The sequence below is a fragment of the Phyllobates terribilis genome, unplaced genomic scaffold (assembly GCF_046119375.1).
Source record: "Phyllobates terribilis strain yellow unplaced genomic scaffold, ASM4611937v1 Scaffold_11__3_contigs__length_659146591, whole genome shotgun sequence".
NCBI lineage: Eukaryota > Metazoa > Chordata > Amphibia > Anura > Dendrobatidae > Phyllobates > Phyllobates terribilis.
Window position 1 is genome coordinate 129,677,969 of NW_027362771.1, and position 24,685 is coordinate 129,702,653.

The 24,685-nt window shown below is 49.7% G+C and overlaps 1 protein-coding gene across 1 annotated transcript in view; it reads left to right on the plus strand.

Moving 5' to 3' along the window:
* PTPRQ (protein tyrosine phosphatase receptor type Q) overlaps positions 1-24,685 on the plus strand; it is an 814,679-nt gene that overhangs the window by 337,781 nt on the left and 452,213 nt on the right. The window contains exon 22 of the mRNA XM_073651596.1: positions 662-731. Coding sequence (XP_073507697.1) covers positions 662-731 — 70 coding nt within the window. The remainder of the gene's footprint in view (positions 1-661; positions 732-24,685) is intronic.

The following is a 24,685-nucleotide window of genomic DNA, read 5'->3' on the forward strand; positions in this document are numbered from 1 at the left end:
CACTCCCCTATAATGTATTTTAGTGAATTAAGTTCAAATGCCCGCCTTATTGACCTTCATCAATTAGCCAGAGCAGAGTGAGGCTACAAAACGTAGCTCTGTGTTGTTCTAATAAAAGACCTGACTTGTTTGTGGATTTCACAGTCTTTGGTTACAATGGCTACCATTTAATAGTTCAGTTCTCCTATATGAGAAATACACTTTGGTGCAGGTTTTCCCCTTAGATTTCATTTAATTGCTGGTAATCTCAGTGTCACATATTGAAAACAGAGGGCTTCAGAGTAAAAAAGGAGTACCGTAATGACACATAATAAAATGCACCAGTGTCATTAAAATACTATTCTTGTTTTAAACATTATGAATTGATCATGGTACTGTAATCATGTACTGTCCATCTTGAAACTGTAAAGAAAGATTATAAGTGTGATTGCTGTGTTGGCTATTATATGAGATCATGTGGTGCAGTGTATGATACATGATAATTTTGATTATTTTTAGGTTTCTAATTTATGATCCTGATAATTATTATTATTATTATTATTATTATTAATTGTGATCTTTTTTCATTACATTTTTTAATATACTTGTTAAGAATTGTTCTCTTTGAATGAAATTCATGAAGGAAATGTGATGCCCACTCTTTTCCTCTGATTATTTCTAGGTGGCTGCAGAAAACAGCGCTGGCATTGGATCTTACAGCACCTCCTTTTTGTTTAACACTGCAGAAAGCGGTAAGATATTAAAAAATCACAAGCACGTGGTCTTTAGATGTATTTTTAAATCATAAACAGCTTAGATGTATTTTTATACAGAAAGAAAAAACTATTGTTTCCTGAGGTCTTTATAGAATTGTAGATTATCTTGCTTTGCGAAATACATACAGTGGTGTGAAAAAGTGATTTCTTATTCTTTTGCATGTTTGTCACACTTAAATGTTTTAGATCACAAAACATATTTAAATAGTAGACAAAGATAACACAAGTAAACAAAAAGTGCAGTTTTTAAATTAAGGTCTTTATTATTAAGGGAAAGAGAAATCCAAACCTACAGGGCCCTGTGTGAAAAAGTGATTGCGCCAACCCCTTAAAACATAAACTAACTGTGGTTTATCACATCTTTGGAAAGCTAAGTTCAATTTCCCTAGCCACATACAGGCCTGATTACTGCTACACCTGTTCTCAATCAATAAATGACTTAAATAGGACCTGCCTGACAAAGTAAAGTAAACCAAAAGATCCTCAAAAGCTAGACATCATGCTGCTATCCAAAGAAATTTAGGAACAAGTTAGAAACAAGGTAATTGAGAAAATGTTATAAAGCCATTTCTAAAGCTTTGAGACTTCAGTGAACCACAGTGAGAGCTGTAACATACCTGGCGGCGTCCTTGCATAGTGGTCCATCTCCCACTGTGCAAGAGCGCGCACTTGATTTCCAGTCCAGACTATCACTTTGGCTTCTTTCCATATGGTCTGCTTTGCTCTGCTCTGTCTGCTTAGGGCGATGCCTGCTGAACTTCCTGTTTCTTATAGCTACTGCAGTCACACCCCTGATGCTTCCTCAGCCTATTTCTGTCTGTCACCTGGTATTTAACCCAGCTCCTCCCTGGAATCCTTGCCTGAGCATCTTGTACTGTCAGTTGGCTTCTAGTCACTGATGTGCCAGTTCCTGTCTATGTTTCCTGCCTTGCGGTATCAGTTCCCGTGTCTGAACTGAGTCCTGTCTGTGTTCTCTAGCCAGCTGCCTTTCCTGGAGGCTAAATTTCCAGGCCCGTGTGAACACGCTCTTAGCCTGTTCCTTCTGCCCTCTAGGGGCCGTATACCTAGATCTGTTGTCTGTGTCTTTTCCCAGTGTCTGTTCCTGCCCTTACCATCTTCCAGCCTGTTTCCCATTTCTCTCTACGCCCATGTCTTCCCTTTTTCTGCAGAGTCTGAACTCGTACCTAACTCCTGCTCGTTGTCACTGTACTTCCGTTTGTGAGTTTGTGGTCCACTTTCTACTTCACTGCAAGTACCCTGTGGGTATCTGGTTCTGCCTTTCCTTTCCTGTCTGTTCCGTGTGAACAGAGCCCTGTCCCCTCTTCCCTGCCTTGCTCGCCGCTCCAGCAGTTTCTGCCTGCTCTGCCTTGTTCACCGCTCCGGCGGTTCTTGTCTGCTCTGACCCTTTGCTCACTGCTCCGGCAGTCTCGCTCTGCTCTGACCCTTTGCTCACTGCTCCGGCAGTCTCGCTCTGCTCTTACCCTTTGCTCACTGCTCCGGCAATCTCGCTCTGCCCTGACCCTTTGCTCACTGCTCCGGCAGTCTCGCTCTGCTCTGACCCTTTGCTCACTGCTCTGGCAGTCTCGCTCTGCTCTGACCCTTTGCTCACTGCTCCGGCAGTCTCGCTCTGCTCTGACCCTTTGCTCACTGCTCCGGCAGTCTCGCTCTGCTCTTACCCTTTGCTCACTGCTCCGGCAGTCTCGCTCTGCCCTGACCCTTTGCTCGCTGCTCCGGCAGTCTCGCTCTGCTCTGACCCTTTGCTCGCTGCTCCAGGCGGTCTCGTCTTGCTCTGCTCTTGCTCGCCGCTCCGGCAGCCTCACTCTGCTGTGTTTGTCCACCGCATCTGCCGTTCTGTTCCTGAGTCCCAGTCTGTACTGGGTCCTATCCACTCTGTGCTCCAACCTGTCGTACCTGCCAGTATCTCCCTGCCTGCATACCAGTCGTGCTTACCAACATCCACCTGCCTGCATACCGGCCGTACCTGCCAGTACCTCGCTGTTTGCATACCAGTCATGTTTGCCAGCATCCACCCGTCTGTATACCTGCCGTGTCTGCCTGTACCCACCAGTCTGTGTGCCAGCCTAACCTGCCTGTTCCTGTATTCCCCGGTGTGGGTCAACAGCCGTGTCCGGGGTCTGACCTGGAGTAGCACCTGGTCCCTCTGCTCGGTCCCTCCTTGGTGCACTGGTGTCGTATGCTGTCGTGCGACCTTGGTCGGATCGGGTGGATACTTAGCTACGCCCCTCCAGGCATTCACTCTCCGGTACGGTCCAGTCGAATCACTACATATACACGCACACACCAGTCAGTCCGGGCGTGTGCATTACAGCATGCTCAGGCCATGGTTCCCGTTGAGCCCCACGGCCTTCGCTCTCTGAGACATTTTTCAGCGAATACGTGCATCTAGAAGAAATTTATTTTTTTTTGCTACCAGCTGAGTTCCAGGCGAATTACGCACCCGTCCAGATGGATCTATCTGCACTCGTTCCTACGGATCCGCCACGGTACTATGGGGATCCAAGACTGAGTCGTGCATTTGTGGAGCAATGCTTGCGCTCTACCCTCTTTATTTTCCCATCGATCGGGTTAAGGTGGGATTCATGATGTCTTACCTAGCGGGTGATGCCTTGAAATGGATCACCTCCCTATGGGACGCACAGGATCCTATCGTCCTGGACCTGCAGGCCTTCCTGGTGGCCTTTCTAATGGTCTTCGATGACCCTAACCCGGAAGCCCCTGGTGAAGCTTCACTTACCAATGTCCCGGAGCAGCCCCGATGGGTAATGTGTGTGGGTAGCGCACTAGTCCTCCTGCCCGAAGAGACTACTGCCCACCCAGAATCCACACAGGATGACTACGCTCTCCGGAATACTTCTCCCAACCTCAATAGGCAGTCCAGACGTGCTAGGCGTAGAGTCAAGCCGTCACGCCAGAGTCTGTCCTCCCAAAGACCTCCTGATCCCAACCTTGAAATCCCTGCTGAAGCTTCACTTCCCAGTATCCCGGAGCAGCCCCGATGGGTTATGTGTGTGGGTAGCGCACCAGTTCTCCTGTCCGAAGAGACAGCTGCCCACCCAGAATCCACACAGGAGGACTTCCTGCACCCGGTATCTGATACTTCACCCACTTTAATCGGTGAGCCTGTCCAAGTGTACTTCGAAGCAGAGGTTACCCCCGAGTCTCTACACCCCTCTGACCAGGCGGAGGACCTTCAGTTGTCTCCTGAACCCTTCGGGGTGCTACCTGGTAGTGAATGGACAGAGACTTTCTTATACTCTGCACCTGATACCTCGCCCGCTTCGTCCAGTGAGTCCGACCTAGTGTACTCCGAAGCAGAGGTTACCCCCGAGTCTCTACACCCCTCTGACCAGATGGAGGACCTCTAGTTGTCTCCTGAACCCTTCGGGGTGCTACCTGGTAGCGAATGGACAGAAACTTTCCTATACTCTGTACCTGATACCTCGCCCGCTTCGTCCAGTGAGTCCGACCTAGTGTACTCCGAAGCAGAGGTTACCCCCGAGTCTCTACACCCCTCCGACCAGGCGAAGGACCTCCAGTTGTCTCCAGAACCCTTCGGGGTGCTACCTGGTAGTGAATGGACAGAGACTTTCCTATACTCGGTACCTGATACCTCGCCCGCTTCGTCCAGTGAGTCCGACCTAGTGTACTCCGAAGCAGAGGTTACCCCCGAGTCTCTGCACTCCTCCGACCCGGCGGATGACCTCCAGTTGTTTCCTGAATCCTCCGGGGTACCACCAGATAACAAAGGGACAGTGACGTTTCTACACCTTGTACCTGATACCTCGCCCATTTCATCCTGTGAGCTTGACAAGATGTACCCCGAAGCAGAGGTTACCCCCGAGTCTCTGCCCCTCTCCAACCCGGCGAAGGACTTCCAGTTGTCTCCTGAACCCTCTGGGGTGCTACCTGATAATAAGTGGAGAGAGACTTCCTTGTGTGCTGTTCCTGGTACTCCACCCGTTTCGTCTGTTGCTGAGGATGGCTGGATAGGAGGTAGCATCCTAGCTACCAGATGAGACCAGTTTTTTCTGTGGACAGCAGAAGTAATCTCCTTGAAGTGAATGATTGGCCCTCGAATTCCCTGCGGAAGATTCTGGCAGGCCTGAAGAAGAGGGGGCATAAGGGGGGGGTACTGTAACATACCTGGCGGCGTCCTTGCATAGTGGTCCATCTCCCACTGTGCAAGAGCACGCACTTGATTTCCAGTCCAGACTATCACTTTGGCTTCTTTCCATATGGTCTGCTTTGCTCTGCTCTGTTTGCTTAGGGCGACGCCCGCTGAACTTCCTGTTTCTTATAGCTACTGCAGTCACACCCCTGATGCTTCCCCAGCCTATTGCTGTCTGTCACCTGGTATTTAACCCAGCTCCTCCCTGGAATCCTTGCCTGAGCATCTTGTACTGTCAGTTGGCTTCTAGTCACTGATGTGCCAGGTCCTGTCTATGTTTCCTGCCTTGCGGTATCAGTTCCCGTGTCTGAACTGAGTCCTGTCTGTGTTCTCTAGCCAGCTGCCTTTCCTGGAGGCTGAATTTCCAGGCCCGTGTGAACACGCTCTTAGCCTGTTCCTTCTGCCCTCTAGGGGCCGTATACCTAGATCTGTTGTCTGTGTCTTTTTCCAGTGTCTGTTCCTGCCCTTACCATCTTCCAGCCTGTTTCCCATTTCTCTCTACGCCCATATCTTCCCTTTTTCTGCAGAGTCTGAACTCGTACCTAACTCCTGTTCGTTGTCATTGTACTTCCGTTTGTGAGTTTGTGGTCCACTCGCTACTTCACTGCAAGTACTCTGTGGGTATCTGGTTCTGCCTTTCCCTTCCTGTCTGCTCCGTGTGAACGGAGCCCTGTCCCCTCTTCCCTGCCTTGCTCGCCGCTCCGGCGGTTTCTGCCTGCTCTGCCTTGTTCACCGCTCCGGCGGTTCTTGTCTGCTCTGACCCTTTGCTCACTGCTCCGGCAGTCTCGCTCTGCTCTGACTCTTTGCTCACTGCTCCGGCAGTCTCGCTCTGCTCTGACCCTTTGCTCACTGCTCTGGCAGTCTCGCTCTGCTCTGACCCTTTGCACACTGCTCTGGCAGTCTCGCTCTGCTCTGACCCTTTGCTCACTGCTCCGGCAGTCTCGCTCTGCTCTGACTCTTTGCTCACTGCTCCGGCAGTCTCGCTCTGCTCTGACCCTTTGCTCACTGCTCCGGCAGTCTCGCTCTGCCCTGACCCTTTGCTCACTGCTCCGGCAGTCTCGCTCTGCCCTGACCTTTTGCTCACTGCTCCGGCAGTCTCGCTCTGCTCTGACCCTTTGCTCACTGCTCCGGCAGTCTCGCTCTGCTCTGACCCTTTGCTCGCTGCTCCGGCAGTCTTGCTCTGCTCCGACCCTTTGCTCGCTACTCCGGCAGTCTCTCTCTGCTCTGACCCTTTGCTCACTGCTCTGGCAGTCTCGCTCTGCTCTGACCCTTTGCTCGCTGCTCCGGAAGTCTCGCTCTGCTCTGACCCTTTGCTCGCTGCTCTGGCAGTCTCGCTCTGCTCTGACCCTTTGCTCACTGCTCCGGCAGTCTCGCTCTGCTCCGACCCTTTGCTCGCTGCTCCGGCAGTCTCGCTCTGCTCCGACCCTTTGCTCGCTGCTCCGGCAGTCTCGCTCTGCTCTGACCCTTTGCTCGCTGCTCCGGCAGTCTCGCTCTGCTCTGACCCTTTGCTCGCCGCTCCGGGCGGCCTCACTCTGCTGTGTTTGTCCACCGCATCTGCGGTTCGGTTCCTGAGTCCCAGTCTCTACTGGGTCCTATCCACTCTGTACTCTAACCTGTCGTACCTGCTAGTACCTCCCTGCCTGCCTACCAGTCGTGCTTACCAACATCCACCTGCCTGCATACCGGCCGTACCTGCCAGTACCTCGCTGTTTGCATACCAGTCGTGCTTGCCAGCATCCACCCGTCTGCATACCTGCCGTGTCTGCCTGTACCCACCAGTCTGTGTGCCAGCCTAACCTGCCTGTTCCTGCATTCCCCGGTGTGGGTCAACAGCCGTGTCCGGGGTCTGACCTGGAGTAGCACCTGGTCCCTCTGCTCGGTCCCTCCTTGGTGCACTGGCGTCGTATGCCGTCGCGCGACCTTGGTCGGATCGGGTGGATACTTAGTTACGCCCCTCCAGGCATTCACTCTCCGGTACGGTCCAGTGGAATCACTACATATACACGCACACGGTAGAGTTTTGGTTCAGGGGGGGCAAAACTTCTGAGTGGTAACTCTGATTACAACTATAGTGGTGCACCCAGATAGTGGATGTAGGAGAACCTCAGCAGCTGTTACTAAAAATAATCTCTATACAAAGACCAGCATTGATATTACCGCCATATGGTGACATATATTGATAGATGCCAGTCCTGCAGAACATATAAGAGATCACAGCACAGTTATATATAGTACCTTACAGCTGACGTTATTTCTGATTAAATTGTTCACTTTTCCTGTCTTTTCCACCTGGCCCCGACCGACACGACAACTTCTCCAGCCAGGGCTTAGAGTCTCAGGTCTGCAGAGATCACAACAAAGACACATTTGACTCCTTACATTTCAGGCACTGACCAGCTGCACAAACTTCTCATCCTGCTGATACCCCAATACGGAGCCTCTGCTGCAAAATGTGTCCCTATTACTGCACCTACTGTGTGCCCTCTAAATGGTAAAATGACTCGCCCCCTGGGCCGTGGGGCACTCGGATCCGGGCAGTAGGGGAACGATGGGTGTAGTAGTGGCAACCCGGTTCCGTGGCTCAGGGCGGTCAGGCCAATGGTAGTCCGTTATGCGCTGATGATTATGTCCAACTACGCCACCCGTGGATTGCGGTTAATAGGAACCGCCGCTGCATGCAGACCGCTGGGGCTGATGAGGTGTGCAGCTAGGGTAGTGTGACTCCCCACGGGAAGAGTGCGGCCGCAGGGCAGTATAATGGATGGTGGGAGTGATGGTGGTGAGAGTCCCAGTACCGGTAGTGCTGGAGGCGCGAAGGAGCACACAGACAACAGGTTGCAGTCCAGGGTCTTTACTAAAACAGGTAAACTGACCCATAAACAGTCCCGGCTAGGAGGGGACCTGGATGTCTGAGAGCAATGGGGAAATTGGCCCTGGTCAGGGTGAGGGTGTAGGCCTACCGTGCTTTCTGTGCTCCTTCTGGCTATCTCCTCCTTATAGGGTAACAGCCCACGTTTCCGAGCTTTCCGTGTACTCTCGCCTGTATGGCCTGCGACGTGGGTTCCTTTATGCTCCCAGCCTGGTACGTCTTTGCTGGTCCCTTCTGTTGTGGCAGAGCCTCCAGGCTTCTTAGGCCAAGGAACATACAGTCCCCTGCGGACTGGTTATCTGCTGTGGGATGTGGAATCCTCCCAGCCTCAGACACCAAAGTCTGGTAAATTAAGTCCTTTATCTGCCAAGACAGGCTCACTTCGCCTCTTGTCTCTGGCTTGTGGCTCTCCTCCTGCCACACTTCCTCTTAGGTGCAATAAGACTTTCTGTCCCTGCTCTGCTCCGGGACAAGTCTCAGTACTGAGACAGGTCATCCAGTTCTCACTAACCCTGCCCCCAGCACCAGCTTTTATAGGGGCAGCCTGCTCCCCCTTCTGGCCTGAGACAGGAGGTACTGCATGCTAATGTTCCCCTGACTAGAGAACCTCCCCCTTGCTCTCAGACACAGCTTTATTACATTTTGTGGCATCCAGGCCAGGGTGACACATTCCCCCCTAGTAAAATTTAGTACTCCGGGACTAAACAATAAACAAAGACAATATGTATAACCATAAAACATTAACAGACAGACGACGCACAGATTGAGTTCTTAAGGTCACAGTGTGGTCTGTGACCGGGTGTCCATATCACCAATACAACGGGGAGCCTTAACCAGGTGGGGGTCTGTCCTACCCCAAGTCCTTCACAGTCTTAGTTCATTCCTCCGAACGCAGTCCATACAAGGTCCCGGTTATAAAAAGTCCATAACCTTTGAGTCCTTACGGTAGCTGCAAGAAACTGAATCACAGAATTACCAAACATGCATGTAACTTGGCAAACATTTCAACATTTGGCAACAGGGTTATTTACAATTTTAGTGCACTCTATATTCTCCAGCGAGCGGGTATCTGTCCCTTTGTGCTCCTGGTTGATCTCCTTAACCCACTGTCTGGTGGTGGACTGACCTGGCTTTCCCCGCTAGCATTAAGGGTACAGCTACCAGCTGGGTGTACAGGTAGGGCAGGCAGCTGTCTGCGGGTTCTTTGGCTTACCGCAGGCATGGCAGGCTCACTGTCAGCAGAGGGTTGATTCTCCTGGGCTGCTGATACAGGCTCTTCTGCCTCTGGAACCGCTTGCTCCTCTTCACCTTCCGGCTCTGGTGTTGGTTGTTGCTGTGCTGGTTGCAGGAAATGCAGGACGGGTACCACTATGGCATCATTTATTCGAGTCCAGGACTGAGGGAACTCTCTGATCATTTCTTCCTTGTCCTCTGCGGGTTCAAGGTCACTCTGATCCTCTTCTGCACTACGGAGTTGCTCGGGGCACCTTTTGAGGTGGTCTCTGGAGACGGTACTAGTGGTTTCCCCTCCGTCCTTGGTGATCACGCACACCTTCGGGTTGTCGTGCTCAGACTGCAGTACGGTGTAGGGTTCCCTTTCCCACTGGTCGTCCAACTTATGTAGCCTGCTCTTCCACTTCAGGACCTGCTCACCAGGTTCCAGGGGACCAGCAGGGGCGTGTTGGTTGAAGAGTTTTTCTTGCCTCTCTCTCACCTGGGCCAGGCTCTTCTCCACACTCTCCTGTACCTTCTTGTACTGCAGTTGCCTTTCCGTATCCCAGTCCGCATCCGGGGAGGTGTTCTCAGGCGTTAGGACTCCCATCTCCAGGTCTACGGGCAGCTTACCTGGTCTGGCTCGCATCAGGTAAGCCGGGGTGCAGTTTGTAGCATTCACCGGGATATGGTTGTATAGGTCTATCAGGTCCGGCAGTTTTTCTGGCCACAGGCTGCGTTCCTCCAGGGGCAACGTCTTCAGGAGGTCAATGACTATATTGTTCATTTTCTCACACATCCCGTTGGTTTGTGGGTGGTAAGGTGTTGTCCGAATCTTCTTACAGCCATAGAGGTTGCAGAACTCTTGGAAGATTTCAGCCTCGAACGCTGGACCCTGGTCTGTCAGGACCTGTTCCGGATACCCGTGTGGACGGCAGAAGTATTGTTGGAAGGCTCTGGCTGCTGTTTGGGCTGTCAAGTCTTTTACCATGACCACCACGAGAAAACGGGAATAGTGGTCAACGATTGTCAGGGCGTAGATGTATCCTGTCCAGCTGGGAGCCAATTTGACATGGTCCAGAGCTACCAGCTCAAGAGGCTGCGTGGTGACGATGGGCCTCAAGGGTGTCTTCTGGCTGGTGTGGTCCTTCCTCCTTAGGTGACAAGGGCCACAGTCTTTGCACCATTTTTCTACAGCCCCTCTCATGCCGACCTAAAAGAACCGTCCTCTTAGCAGGAACTCCAGTTTCTTCCAACCGAAGTGTCCCGCTCTGTCATGGTAAGCCCCCAGGACCATAGCTGCATCCCGCCTTGGGACCATGACTTGCCAGGTCAGCTCGTGCGTCCGGTGGTTGACAATCCTTCTGCACAGCTTGCCTTCGTAGAGGAACAGCTTGCTCTTCTCCTTCCACAGCTGCTTGGCTTCCTCTGGAGCATCCGGATCCATGCGGGCGTCCTCCTGGGTCAGCAGATCTTTCACCAGGCGGATGGCAGGGTCACTTTCTTGGGTCTCGGCCCAGCTGTGGTGAGGTAGGGGATTGATCATCACGGTTGTTAGATCCTCCTCCTTCACGCGGTGGGAGTATTGAGCGGCTCCATACCGGTGAAACGCGGGGAGTTCTACCTCCTCCAGCTCTTCTGGGTCTTCGTCACCTTCAGGTAAGTGAGGCATCCTCGATAGGGCGTCAGCGTTGGCATTGGTTTTGCCGGCCCTGTACTTGATCACGAAGTCATAGTTGGAGAGACGGGCCATCCACCGCTGTTCTAGGGCACCCAGTCTCGCATTGTCCAGGTGTGTCAACGGGTTGTTGTCCGTGTACACGGTGAACTTTGCGGAGGCCAGGTAATGCTTGAAGCGTTCTGTCACGGCCCACACCACCGCCAAGAATTCTAGCTTGAAGGAGCTGTAATTCTCCGGGTTCCTCTCGGTGGGCCTCAGCTTCCGGCTGGCGTACGCGATCACCCTTTCTCTGTCCTGTTGGTTTTGGGACAGTACTGCCCCCAGTCCCACATTACTGGCGTCCGTGTGGAGAATAAAAGGCTGACCATAATCAGGGTAGGCCAGGATCTCATCCCCCGTGAGGGCCATCTTCAACTGGCGGAAGGACTCCTCTTCCGGTTTATCCCACTTGAAGGGTGGCTTTTGACTTCGGGACTTAGACTGTCCAATCAGGAGGTCCTGCATAGGAGCTGCCATCTTAGTGAACCCGGGGATGAACCTTCGGTAGTAGCCTACCAATCCGAGAAACTGTCTCACCTCTTTGATGTTCGAGGGGCTTGGCCAGCTCTTGATTGCCGTGACCTTGTCAGAGTCGGGGGCCACTCCTTCCACGCTTACCACGTGCCCTAGGTACTGGACCTTTGGTTTCAGCAGGTGACACTTCGATGGTTTCACCTTCAGGCCATAGCCTGCCAGGGCTTCGAACACCTTGGCCAGGTGCTTTAGATGGTCCTCGTAGGTTTTCGAATAGACAATCACGTCGTCCAGGTAAAGGAGGACCGTCTCGAAGTTTCGGTGCCCTAGACAGCATTCCATCAGCCGCTGGAAGGTCCCTGGTGCGTTGCAGAGCCCGAAAGGCATACAGTTGAACTCGCTCAGTCCCATCGGGTTGGTGAAGGCGGTCTTCTCCTTGTCAGCCTCTGCCACAGGAACCTGCCAGTACCCGCTAGTAAGGTCCAAAGTAGAAAAGAAGTTAGCTGATTTTAGTGCGGCTAAAGACTCCTCTATTCTAGGCAGCGGGTATGCGTCTTTATGGGTGATACGGTTGATTTGTCTATAGTCTACGCACATTCTCATGGTGCCGTCCTTCTTTTTCACCAGAACCAAGGGGGCTGCCCAGGGGCTACAGCTATCTCTAATGACCCCAGCTTCTTTCATTTCCCGCAGCATACCCTTGGCATTCTGATAATGTGCAGGGGGTACAGGTCTGTGTCTCTCTTTTATTGGTGGGTGGCTCCCTGTGGGGATGTGGTGTTCTACCCCTTTTACTCTTCCGAAGTCTAGCGGGTGCTTACTAAAGACTCTCTCGTACTCCTGTACCACCCGGTAGACTCCTTGTTTTTGGTGCAGGGGAGTGGAGTCAGCACCCATGTGGAGTTTCTGGCACCAGTCCTCCTTTTGTTTCGGGGAGCCATTACCCTCCGCCTGTGGAGATGGAGGCAAGGGTTCCATGGCCCTGATAGCTTTGTGTTCGACAACAAACAGTTTGGCAAGTGTAGCGTACCTGGGTAAGTGTACCTCTCTCTCCCCAATGTTGAGAATGCGAACGGGCACCCTCCCATGGCGGACATCAACCACCCCCCGGGCTGTCAAAATGGTGGGCCTGCTGACCGAGTACACGGGTTCTACCATGGCTTGGTAGTCTCTACCTCTCAACCCGATTGCAGTCCGACACCAGATCATCATTTCACTTTTGGGAGGCATGGAAATGGGGAATGGGTCACTCAGTCTTACGCTACCGATCTCACCACCAGACAGTTCTACCTGCTGCCGTCTCATCAGGGCTTTTATCTCCTTGTTGAGGACTCTCTGTTGGCTGGAACTAGCATTCACTGCCACCTGTTGTAGAATTACAATTACCTCTGAAAGACAATTTTCAATTACGTTAGTACCCACAGTTATTTTAGGGTGTCTTTCACGACGCTCAATGTCCACAATTATTACTCCCTGTGCCGGCAGTTCAACTTTACCAATTTTAATGGTCATCTCCTTGAACCCCATCTGCGGCACGGGTAAGCCATTACTGGCGATGATGCTCAAGTTACTGTCTGGATACCGTGTGATATCAGTATCAGTCCAATACTGCTTAAAAAGTACATAAGGGATAGTGGTTACTTGCGACCCAGTATCCAGCAAGGCGCTCATGGGGATACCGTCCAGAACCACGGGTAAAACCGGGCGCCCCCCAACGTACTTATTACGCCAATTGTAAGGGCCTGGTGATCTTATGCCAGGGGGTTGGCCCTCTGCCCCAGGTTGGACCCGTTTAAATTACAGTACCTGGAAATGTGTCCCGGCTGGTTGCATCGACGGCAAATGGGCTGTCCATCCTCTGCGTAGCGGTCTGTGGGCCTCCCTCGGAACGACGGGATCCTCCTCTGTCAACGCCACGGGACATCCTCCGGACTTGAAGCCAGCTCGATGGGTCTTGACGGGTCCACTTGTATTGCCTGGACGGTCCTGGTCAACGCCGCGACGCTTCTGGTCAGCTCCTGGACTTGGTGGTGCAGATCTTTCGACGGGGCTTGGTTCAGGGCCTGTGCATCAGCCCCCACGGAGTCCATAGAGGAGGGCGCCGCCTCCTGGTGGTAGGTGAGAGCAGGGCGCCGGGGGTTTATAGCGCCACTTGTTGCGGGTTCACGGAGCACCCTTATGGCCCTGTCCTTGAATTGGGCAAAGGTCAGATCAGGGTTCTGAAAGAACATGAGGCGCAGCTGGGTCCTGTGGGCGCTAGACAGCAGACCTTCTATGAACTGTTCTGTTAGGAGCTTATCCGTATCCTGCACGCTGCCTGGGTCAGCTTGTTGGATGGCCCTCAGGGCTTCCTGCAAATTTAAGGCATAGTCTCTGATGCTGTCCTGTGCCCGCTGCTTACATCCATAGAACCTCATTTTAATTTCAGCGGAGGTATGTGTGTCAAAGGTACCCCGCAGCCGGGCCAGAATACCCTTCACGGTCCTTTTCTCCTCAGTGGGCCATGATTTTACCTCCCTTTGGGCTGCGCCAGTTAACTGCCCTGTCAATATGCTGACCTTCTGTTCCTCTGTCAGGGGGTAAACCTGGAACAAACTGTACAGCCTTTCCTTAAAGTCAGTTAGGGCATGGGGCTCCCCTGAGTACTTGGGCAGCCAGGCCGCTCCAGGGATGTAGGGCAGGGAAAAGGGCATCACCGCTGCTGCAGCTGCGTTGGTGGTAGTGGGCACCTCTGTATCCGACATCTTCCTCCCCCCTAGTTAAGCGTGACCTACCTTCCGACGATCCTCCTCTGTAGGCCGCGGCTCCGCTGCTGCTGCTCTGGACGAGGACCTTGCGTCGCGTCCTGATGACGTCAACGTCGCTCTCTCTCCCTTCCAGGACCTTGCGCAGCGTCGGTGCGTGGGGCGGAGCTTCAGGTCTCGGTCTCGCGCGCTTTCGGCGTCCACGCTCCTCGTCTTCCCGCGCGGCGTCCTGAAGATGGCGTCCGACGGCGGGAAAACAACTTCGGATGGCGGGAAAACAGCTGAAGATGGCGGGAACCGACTGAAGATGGCGGGAAACGGCTCCGGATGGCGGGAACCTTCACCACGGCAGGTATGACAGTCTTTTGAAGGCACGCAGTACCCGGTGGTTGCGGGCACGAAATCCTGCCGACTACGCCAAAGCTGACTCGGATCCGGGCAGTAGGGGAATGATGGGTGTAGTAGTATCAACCCGGTTCCGTGGCTCAGGGCGGTCAGGCCAATGGTAGTCCGTTATGCGCTGATGATTATGTCCAACTACGCCACCCGTGGATTGCGGTTATTAGGAACCGCCGCTGCATGCAGATCGCTGGGGCTGATGAGGTGTGCAGCTAGGGTAGTGTGACTCCCCACGGGAAGAGTGCGGCCCCAGGGCAGTATAATGGATGGTGGGAGTGATGGTAGTGAGAGTCCCAGTACCGGTAGTGCTGGAGGCGCGAAGGAGCACACAGATAACAGGTTGCAGTCCAGGGTCTTTACTAAAACAGGTAAACTGACCCATAAACAGTCCCAGCTAGGAGGGGACCTGGATGTCTGAGAGCAATGGGGAAATTGGCCCTGGTCAGGGTGAGGGTGTAGGCCTACCGTGCTTTCTGTGCTCCTTCTAGCTATCTCCTCCTTATAGGGTAACAGCCCACGTTTCCGAGCTTTCCGTGTACTCTCGCCTGTATGGCCTGCGAAGTGGGTTCCTTTCTGCTCCCAGCCTGGTACGACTTTTCTGGTCCCTTCTGTTGTGGCAGAGCCTCCAGGCTTCTTAGGCCAAGGAACATACAGTCCCCTGCGGACTGGTTATCTGCTGTGGGATGTGGAATCCTCCCAGCCTCAGACACCAAAGTCTGGTAAATTAAGTCCTTTATCTGCCAAGACAGGCTCACTTCGCCTCTTGTCTCTGGCTTGTGGCTCTCCTCCTGCCACACTTCCTCTTAGGTGCAATACAACTTTCTGTCCCTGCTCTGCTCCGGGACAAGTCTCAGTACTGAGACAGGTCATCCAGTTCTCACTAACCCTGCCCCCAGCACCAGCTTTTATAGGGGCAGCCTGCTCCCCCTACTGGCCTGAGACAGGAGGTACTGCATGCTAATGTTCCCCTGACTAGAGAACCTCCCCCTTGCTCTCAGACACAGCTTTATTACATTTTGTGGCATCCAGGCCAGGGTGACACAAAAACAAACCTCTAAAATATAGTAATGCCATGTGCAAGTGTCCTAGAAAACAGTGCCCACATTGTGCCCCCTATAAAAGTAACAGTGCCCCTTTGACAGTCACGATAACCTGAGTTCCCCTATAACAATAAGTGGCCACTTAAGATTTAATAATGTCCTGAGTCTCCCCCCATGTACAGCTCCCCTCTAACCAGTATGATGTTCTCCTATACACAATATAATTCCCCCTCACTGTATAGTACCCTCACACAGTATACTGACCCCTTGGTAGCCCCCAAGCTGATGGCTCCAACACTCTATGATGGCCCCCACACTGTGCAAAGACCCCACATTATCTCCCACACTATATGATGGCCCCCACACTGTGCAAAGACCCTACGTTATCTCCCACACTGTATGATGGCCCCCACACTGTTCAAAGACCCCACATTATCTCCCACACTGTATAAATAGCCTACATATAGTATAATGCACCAGAGAGTCCTAAATATAGTATAATGCACTCCCCATAGTCCTTCGTATAGTATAATGCACCCCCCATAGGCAGAGTCTGTAGTAAAATGCTCCCACCCATAGACAGAGTCTGTAGTATAATGCTCCCCCCCATAGGCAGAGTCTGTAGTATAATGCTCCCCCCCTCCTCATAGGCAGAGTCTGTAGTACAATGCCCCCCTATAGGCAGAGTCTGCAGTATAATGCCCCCCCATAGGCAAAGTCTTTAGTATAATGCTCCACCCCTCCTCATAGGCAGAGTCTGTAGTATAATACCCCGGCTCCTCATAGGCAGTCTGTAGTATAATGCTCCTCCTCTCCTTATAGGCAGAGTCTGTAGTATAATTCTTCCCCCCTATAGGCAGAGTCTTTAGTATAATCCCCCCCTCCCCATAGGCAGAGTCTTTAGTATAATTCCCCCCTCCCCATAGGCAGAGTCTTTAGTATAATGCTCCCCCCCTCCCCATAGGCAGAGTCTTTAGTAGAATGCCCCCCCCCCATAGGCAGAGTCTTTAGTATAATGCCCCCCCTCCCCATAAGCAGAGTCTTTAGGATAATGCCCCCCTCCCCATAGGCAGAGTCTGTAGTATAATTCCCCCCCTCCCCACAGGCAGAGTCTGTAATATAATGCCGCACCCCACCCTGCAAAAAATAACAGTACTCACCTCTCCTCCTGGTTCCCTCGCTGCTCAGAGCGCCTGGCCCGCACACATCTTCAGAACAGCGGGCCGGGCGCCAAGTGATGACGTCAGAGATGTTAGTCACAGAGAGGGGACTGATGAGAGAGGGAGCCGCGCTCCCTCTCTCATTAGTATACTTGTGGCGGTGATGGGCGGGGGGACCCGATTCTGGCACCAGAGGCCCCCCTCCTGCTCAAGGGCCCCATAGCGGCCGCCGGGCAGTGCAGGGACATAGTCTCCCTGCTCTGCCCGGAGTGCAACTGTATCCGGCGTACACTAGCGTAGCCCCGGGTGGGCCCCCTCAGAGCGTGGGGCCCGCGGCCACCACCCCCTTTGCAGAGGTATTCTCCAGACTCCATGCAAGAATACCTCTTCATCCAGTTTTTTGCCTATATGACGCTGCAATTTATTTTGTTCATTCCAGTATTCTTAGAGCCTTAACTTATTTAATTTTTTTTTATCAAAATAGTGCTTGGTTTTTTTTGCAGGATGAGTTGTGCATACAATTCATTGGTTAACCTAAAAAAGTATATTCACTTTGACTGTGTTGATCCAATCTCTCTTAATTGTTGATTGACTTACCTCTTACTTGAAGAAGTAGAAGAAATAAATCAATTCTGCCATTACCTTTTATATACAATCATGGCCGAAATTATGTCCAATTTGCCTTTTTTCTCAGTTTATTTGATGTTTAAAAATTATGTTTCTCACTTTTATTTCACACTTGGAAAATGTTTATTAAAAAAAAAAAAAAAAAAAAAAGTGCCGCAAAATACTCCCAGTGTGAAACTTCTTCCAACACTGATTAATTCTTACCGCGTGGCTTTGGAATGCCCAAAACTTGAATTGTCTCCGAAGATTAATCTGAGCCAGCTGCATAATCTCTCTTTCTTCATAAGGATTTATTAAGTTTGGCTACTTTGTAGCATTCCCTTTGACAGCTAAATCTTTTTTTACTGATAAGGCATATGAGAATCTAAGTTTTTAAAGGCATAGAAAGCAGTTTGTGTGATAAGAAGGCCTCTTATTCAACAGAGAAAAGTTACCCTGTATGAGTATAAAAATGAAGTTTCTATTGTAATAAGTGGTGGGACAAGCTCTTTAGGTCAAAGCATAGTACAATAGCTGTAATTTAGCCAACAGCCTTGACTCCCCCAGTATAACACGTGTCTTTGCAGTGCAACGTACCGCCAATGGCAGCAGGCCACCCCACTATTGTGGGGCCCGTGAGCCGGGGGGACCCGCACCAGGCCCTCACCGCATCGTGCCCTACCTGTACCGGGCCCTCCCTGCACTGGACCCTCATCACCTCCGCCCGTTAGCACCTGCACTGCCCGGCTGCCTGCACATAATGATGGGAATGGTAGCATCTTCTGACCCTCCTTCCTCCATCATTATTGCTTGCGCTGACAGCCGGAGGAGGGGCCCAGTGCGAGTAATGTTGATGGAGGAGGGAGCATCAGCAGACATTTCCACCCCCATCATTCTTCCTCGGCGTCTGACATCTCAGAGCAGCGGGCGCGATGATGTCATTACAGGGTGCCCGCTGCTAAAAGATGTCCTGCGCTTCACACCACACACTGAGGAGACTGGAGCATCAGGTGGCACGAGAAGAGGTGAGTACTGTATTTATTTTTTAAATCACTGACCGGTGGCCATAATACAGTATGAAGGGTGCATTATATTGTGTGAAGTACCATGGGGGTGCATTATACTGTATGGAGGACCATGGGGGTGCATTATACTGTATGGAGGACCTTGGGGATGCATTATGCTGTATGGAGGACCATGGGGATGCATTATGCTGTATGGAGGACCATGGGGGTACATTATACTGTATGGAGGATCATGGGTGAGCATTATAGTGTATGGAGGACCATGGGGGTGCATTATACTGTATGGAGGACCATGCGGGTGCATTATACTGTAAGAAGGACCATAGTGGTGCATTATACAGTATGAAGGACCGTGGGAATGCATTATACTGTATGGAGGACCATGGTGGTGCATTATATAGTATGAAGGACCGTGGGAATGCATTATACTGTATGGAGGATCATGGGGGAGCATTATAGTGTATGGAGGACAATAGGAGGTACATTACACTGTATGGAGGACCATGGGAGTGCAGTATATTGTATGTAGGACCATGGGGGTGCATTATACTGTATGGAGGACAATGGGTTGCATTATACTGTATGCAAGCAATTATACAGTGTGAAGGTTTGTGTGGGTCCATCATACTGTGTGGGGGCCATTATACTGTTTGGAGGGCTAGTGCGGTCATCTTACTGTATGCAGGCCCATTAATGTGCATGGAGAGCTGTGTGGGGGTCACAATTGGAGGATCATACTGTGTTGGGGCCTTGGGAGTTGAGGTGGGGTACAGTAGGGTGATTTTACTGTGCATGTGGAGGAATTCACCATGGGGGTATCATACAGTGTTTGGCGAGCACTTTTGTTTGCATAATACTTTATGGGGGCAATGAAAGAGTAATCTAGGACTTCAGCAGGAGAAAAATTACTATGTAAAGGCTGGAAAATTGTGAGATATGCTCTTCTGTGACCCACAACAATTATTATTTTTTTTTTGGGGGGGGTGGCCCAATTAGAACTTCTGCTATGGGGCCTCATGATTTCTATGTACGCCCCTGGTAGAACATCTCATTTTTGTACAAAGAAATTTGAATGGTACTACCCCTACATTGACAGCTGCCAATTCAGCTTACCAGTTCCCTTGGCCCAGATAGTAATATATTCGTATTTATAAGTCGATGACTTTGCCAGTATTGTTAAGTCTTTCAGATAATGGCATTTTACCAAAGCACTGGAACATGTGGAACCATCTTTCCCTTGGCATTTACCTTTGCTTCTTATACCTAATTTCTCAACTAGTGAAGGAACTGGTCGGCACTCCACATGATCGTGGTGCACTTGTAGAATAATTGCTTATTTAATCCTGTGAAATCCAAACAATCATAGAGATGTTTCAGCCCATCTTAGGCTTTTGTCAATAATGGCAAAGTTATGATGACAATTGTCACTAATGACAATTATTGACAAAAGCCTGGGATAGGCATAAACGTCTGTCTGATTGTTTAGATTTCACTGGATTAAATGAGCAATTATTCTACACGTGAGTGCCAGGATTTCTTTCCATTTTGCCCTAATTTCTCAAGCTGAAGAAATGGATTGAGAAATAGTGACAAGACTATATCTGCAATGTGTGTATTCCTCCTCCCTCTCCACTCATCTCAGCTGAAGACTTTGCCTCTTTCTTCAAGCAGAAGATTGACAACATAAGGCAAAGCTTTTGAAATAAGTCCCTACAGTCCCTCCTCACAACTACTCAATTCTCCTCCTCCAAAATAATTCCTCTTTACTCTCCAAGTCACATTTCACCACCTGTGAACTTGACCCACCTCATCCCTAACCTTACCGCAGTCCCAATCCTAACCCACCTTTTCAACCTGTCACTAACAACTGGTGTCTTCCCCTCATGCTTCAAACATGCCTCGATCACACCCATCTTCAAAAAGCCATCCGTTGACCCATCCTCTCTGTCTAGCTATCTTCCCATATAACTTCTCCCTTATGCCTCAAAACAACTGGAACAACACGTCCATCTTGAGCTGTCCTCCCACCTCTCCTCCTGCTCCCTCTTTGACCACCTCCAATCTGGCTTTTGACTGCATCATTCTACTGAAACTGCCCTGACTAAACTTATCAATGACCTGCTAATCGCTAAATCCAAGCCACACTACTCTATCCTTCTCCTTCTGGACCTGTCATCTGCCTTTGACACCGTAGACCATTCCCTCTTACTACAGACTCTCATCTCTCGGCATCACAGACTTGGCCCTATCTTGGATCTCCTCATACTTAACAGACAGGACATTCAGTGTCTCCCACTCACACACAACCTCCTCATCTCACCCCCTATCTGTCGGTGTCCCCCTAGGCTCAGTTCTAGGATCCTTGCTCTTCTCCATCTACACCTTTGACCTGGGACAACTCATAGAGTCTCACGGCTTTCAGTATCACCTCTATGCTGACGACACACAGATCTACCTCTCTGGACCTGATATCACCTCCTTACTAACCAGAATCCCACAATGTCTGTCCGCTATTTCATCTTTCTTCTCTGCTAGATTCCTAAAACTTAATATGAATAAAACTGAATTCATCATCTTTCCACCATCTCGCTCAACACCCCCATCCGACCTATCAAAGTCAATGGCTGTCCACTCTCCCCAGTCCCACAAGCTGGCTGCCTCTGGGTAACCATTGACTCTGATCTCTCCTTCAAACCTCATATCCAAGCCCTTTCCACTTCCTGCCGACTCCAACTAAAAAATATTTCCCGGATCCGCACATTCTTCAACCATGAATCTGCAAAAACACTAGTGCACGCCCTCATCATCTCTCGCATCGACTACTGCAACATCCTATTCTGTGGCTTCCCTTCTAACACTCTCACACCCCTGCAATCTATCCTAAACTCTGCTACCTGACTAATCCACCTGTCCCCCCGCTATTCCGTGGCCTCTCCTTTCTGTCAATCCCTTCACTGGCTCCCCATTGCCAAGAGACTCTAGTTCAAAACCCTAACCATTGCATATAAAGCCATCCTCAACCTGTCTCCACCATCTGTGACCTAGTCTCCTGGTACATACCTGCACGCAACCTCCGATCCTCACAAGATCTCCCGCTCTACTCCCCTCAACTCCACTTCCCACAATCGCATCCAAGATTTCTCCCGTGCATCCCTCCTACTCTGGAACGCTCTACCCTAAAACATCAGACTCTCGCCTACCATGGAAATCTTCAAAAGGAACCTGAAAACCCACCTCTTTTCAACAACCCTACAGCCAGCAGTGACCCTTGCTCCACCATACCGCGGTACCCTCACCTACTGTATCCTCACCCATCCCTTGTAGATTGTAAGTCCTCGCTGGCAGGATCCTCTCTCCTCCTGTACCAGTCGCTGACTCCTTTTTGTCCAAATTATTGTACTTGTTGTTTGCTTTGTATACCTCTTTTAAACATGTAAAGCGCCATGGAATTAATGGCACTATAATAATAAATAATAATAATAATAATACTGCAGATATACTGTAGAAAGAGAGCTTCTCTTGAACTCAATGGTCAGTCAAGTACTTCAAGGAAGTGGAGTGGATAGAGAACAGCATTACTGAACATTATACTATTCAGGGTTAAATATTCATAATATAATAATGCTTTCATCTTGTTATCAATAATGTTCATAAAACTGATATATTTTAATTGTTGTCTGGTCTCATGTAACTGTAGACTGCTGAATCATGACATTATGCCATCCGCACACTGTTACGATTCCTCTGTATTCCTCTTGTAAGTGACTGTCAGGTGACAGGTGCATGTATGTGATTTGCATACTTGAGGCTGCAAGTCTACTAGACTCATTCGCTTCTCTCAATTCTCTTCTTTTGAGAGAAACTGGGTGAAACTAGTTGGCACATGATCGCAAGTATGTAAATCACATACATGACTTTTACCCCGCACGGGGAATCATGTCAGCGTGCGCACAGCACACTGTCACAATTTGCCAGTATGTAGTAATATAGACACTTTGCAGTCACATAGTCACTCTGCAGTCACATAGAGGGACTGCAGACATTTCTAATGAGACCAGACAACCTATTGAAACCCCTTCACCCCCCCCCAAGGCTGTTTGCACCTTCATGACCAGGCCAAATTTTACAATTCTGACCATTGTCACTTTATGAGGTAATAACTCTGGAACGCTTCAATGGATCCCCCTGATTCTGAGACTGTTTCTTCGTGACATATTGTACTTCATGATAGTGGTAACATTTCTTCGATATTACTTTGTGTTTATTTGTGAAAACAATGGAAATTTGGAGAGAATTTTGAAAATTTAGCGATTTTCAAACTTTGAATTCTTATGCCCTTTAATCAGAGAGATATGTCACACAAATAGTTAATAAATATTATTTCCCACATGTCTTCTTTACATTAGCACAATTTTTGAAACAACATTTTTTTTGTTAGGAAGTTATAAGGGTTAAAAGTTGACCAGCGATTTCTCATTTTTACAGCAAAATATACAAAAACATTTTTTTAGGGACCACATCACATTTGAAGTGACTTTGAGGGATCAATATGACAGAAAAATACCCAAAAGTGACACAATTTTAAAAACTTCACCCTCAAGGTGCTCAAAACCACATTCAAGAAGTTCATTAACCCTTCAGGTGCTTCACAGGAATTTTTGGAATGTGGAAAAAAATTAACATTTAACTTTTTTCACAAAAAATTTACTTTAGACCCAAATTCTTTTTTGCAAGGGCAATAGGAAATAATAGACCCAAAAATTAGTTGTGCAATTTCTCCTGAGCATGACGATATCCCATATGTGGGGAAAAACTTTGACTTTTTGAATGTAAAATTTGCTGGAATAATTACCGGCCACCACGTTGCCTTTGGAGAGCCCCTGATGTGCCAAAACAGTGGAAACCCATCACAACTGACACCATTTTAGAAACTAGACCCCTCAGGGAACTTATGTAGATATGTGGTGAGCACCGTGAATCCTCAGATGCTTCACAGAAGTTTATAACATTGAGCGGGAATATATAAAAAAAATCACATTTTTCCCACAAAAATGTTTTTTAGCCCCAAATATTGTATTTTCACAACGTGAACAGGAGAAATTGCACTATACAATTTGTTGTGCAATTTCTCCTGAGTACGCTGATACCCCATATGTGGGAGAAAAATATTAAAGTATTGTTTGGGCGCACAACAGGGCTCGGAAGGGAAAAAGCGCTATTTGACTTTTTGAATGCAAAATTTGATGATACTATTAGCAAACACCATGTCACATTTGGAGAGCCCCTGATGTGCCTGAACAGTGGAAATCCCCCACAAGTGACGCTATTTTGGAAACTAGACACGTCAGGGAACATATCTAGATGTGTGGTGAGCACCTTGAACCCCCAGATACTTCACAGAAGTTTATAACATTGAGCCATGAAAATGAAAAAATCACATTTTCCCACAAAAATGCTTTTTAGCTCCAAATTTTGCATTTTCAGAAGGCTAACAGGAGATATTGCACTGTACAATTTGTTGTGCTATTGTTCCTGAGTAGGCTGATACCCAATATTTGGAGGAAAACTACTGTTTGGGTGCAAGACAGGGCTTGGAAGGAAAGGAGTGCCATTTGACTTTTTGAACGCAAAATTTGCTGGAATCATTAGCGGATGCCATGTCCTGTTTGGAGAGCTCCTGATGTGCCTAAGCAGTGGAAACCCCTCATAAGTGACCCTATTTTGGAAAATAGACCAATCGAGGAATGTATCTAGATGTGTGAGGAGCACCTTGAACCCCCAGAACCCCCAGGACCAGGGGAGGAGTCCTGAGGAGATAATTTGCATATTCCCACTGCATTTTGGGGTAAGTGAAGAGTCTCTGCGAGCTCAAAGAACACTGGATTTTGGCTGTTGGAGCTGAAAAGAGGACATCGGTAAACCGCGCGCCTACCGGCGCGCGCATTTTGAAGCTTTTTTTTTAAGCTTTTTTCACTGTTTTCAGAACATTAACAATAAGAACATGGAAGAGTCCAGGAGCCATTTGGTGAGCTGCATATCCTGCTACATGTTCACAGACTTGCCAGTGGAAAAGCCAAACTTCACATGCCAGAAATGCAAGCTTGTGTCCCTGTTGGAGGAAAAGTTGCGAAATCTAGAAGAGAGGTTAACTACCTTGAAAATCATTAAGGAAGGTGAAGAGTTCTTAGACAGAGCAGAATTATCTCTTCATGATTCAGAAAGAGAAGAAATTCTCACTGCACCTGACGAAACAGAGGAATGGAAGCATGTGACCCACCGAAGCAGGAGGATCGAGAGGCAGTCAGCACCCATACTGCTCAGGAACCAGTACCAGGCTCTCTCGCAGGAGCACCATGAAGAAATACAGCAAGATAAGACTTTGCCAGCAATGAATAACCTTGTAAGCCCTCAGAACCCTCCTGGATGGAGAAAGAAGAATGTTGTGAAGAAAAAACGGAGAGTGGTGGTCATGGGGGATTCCCTGTTAAGAGG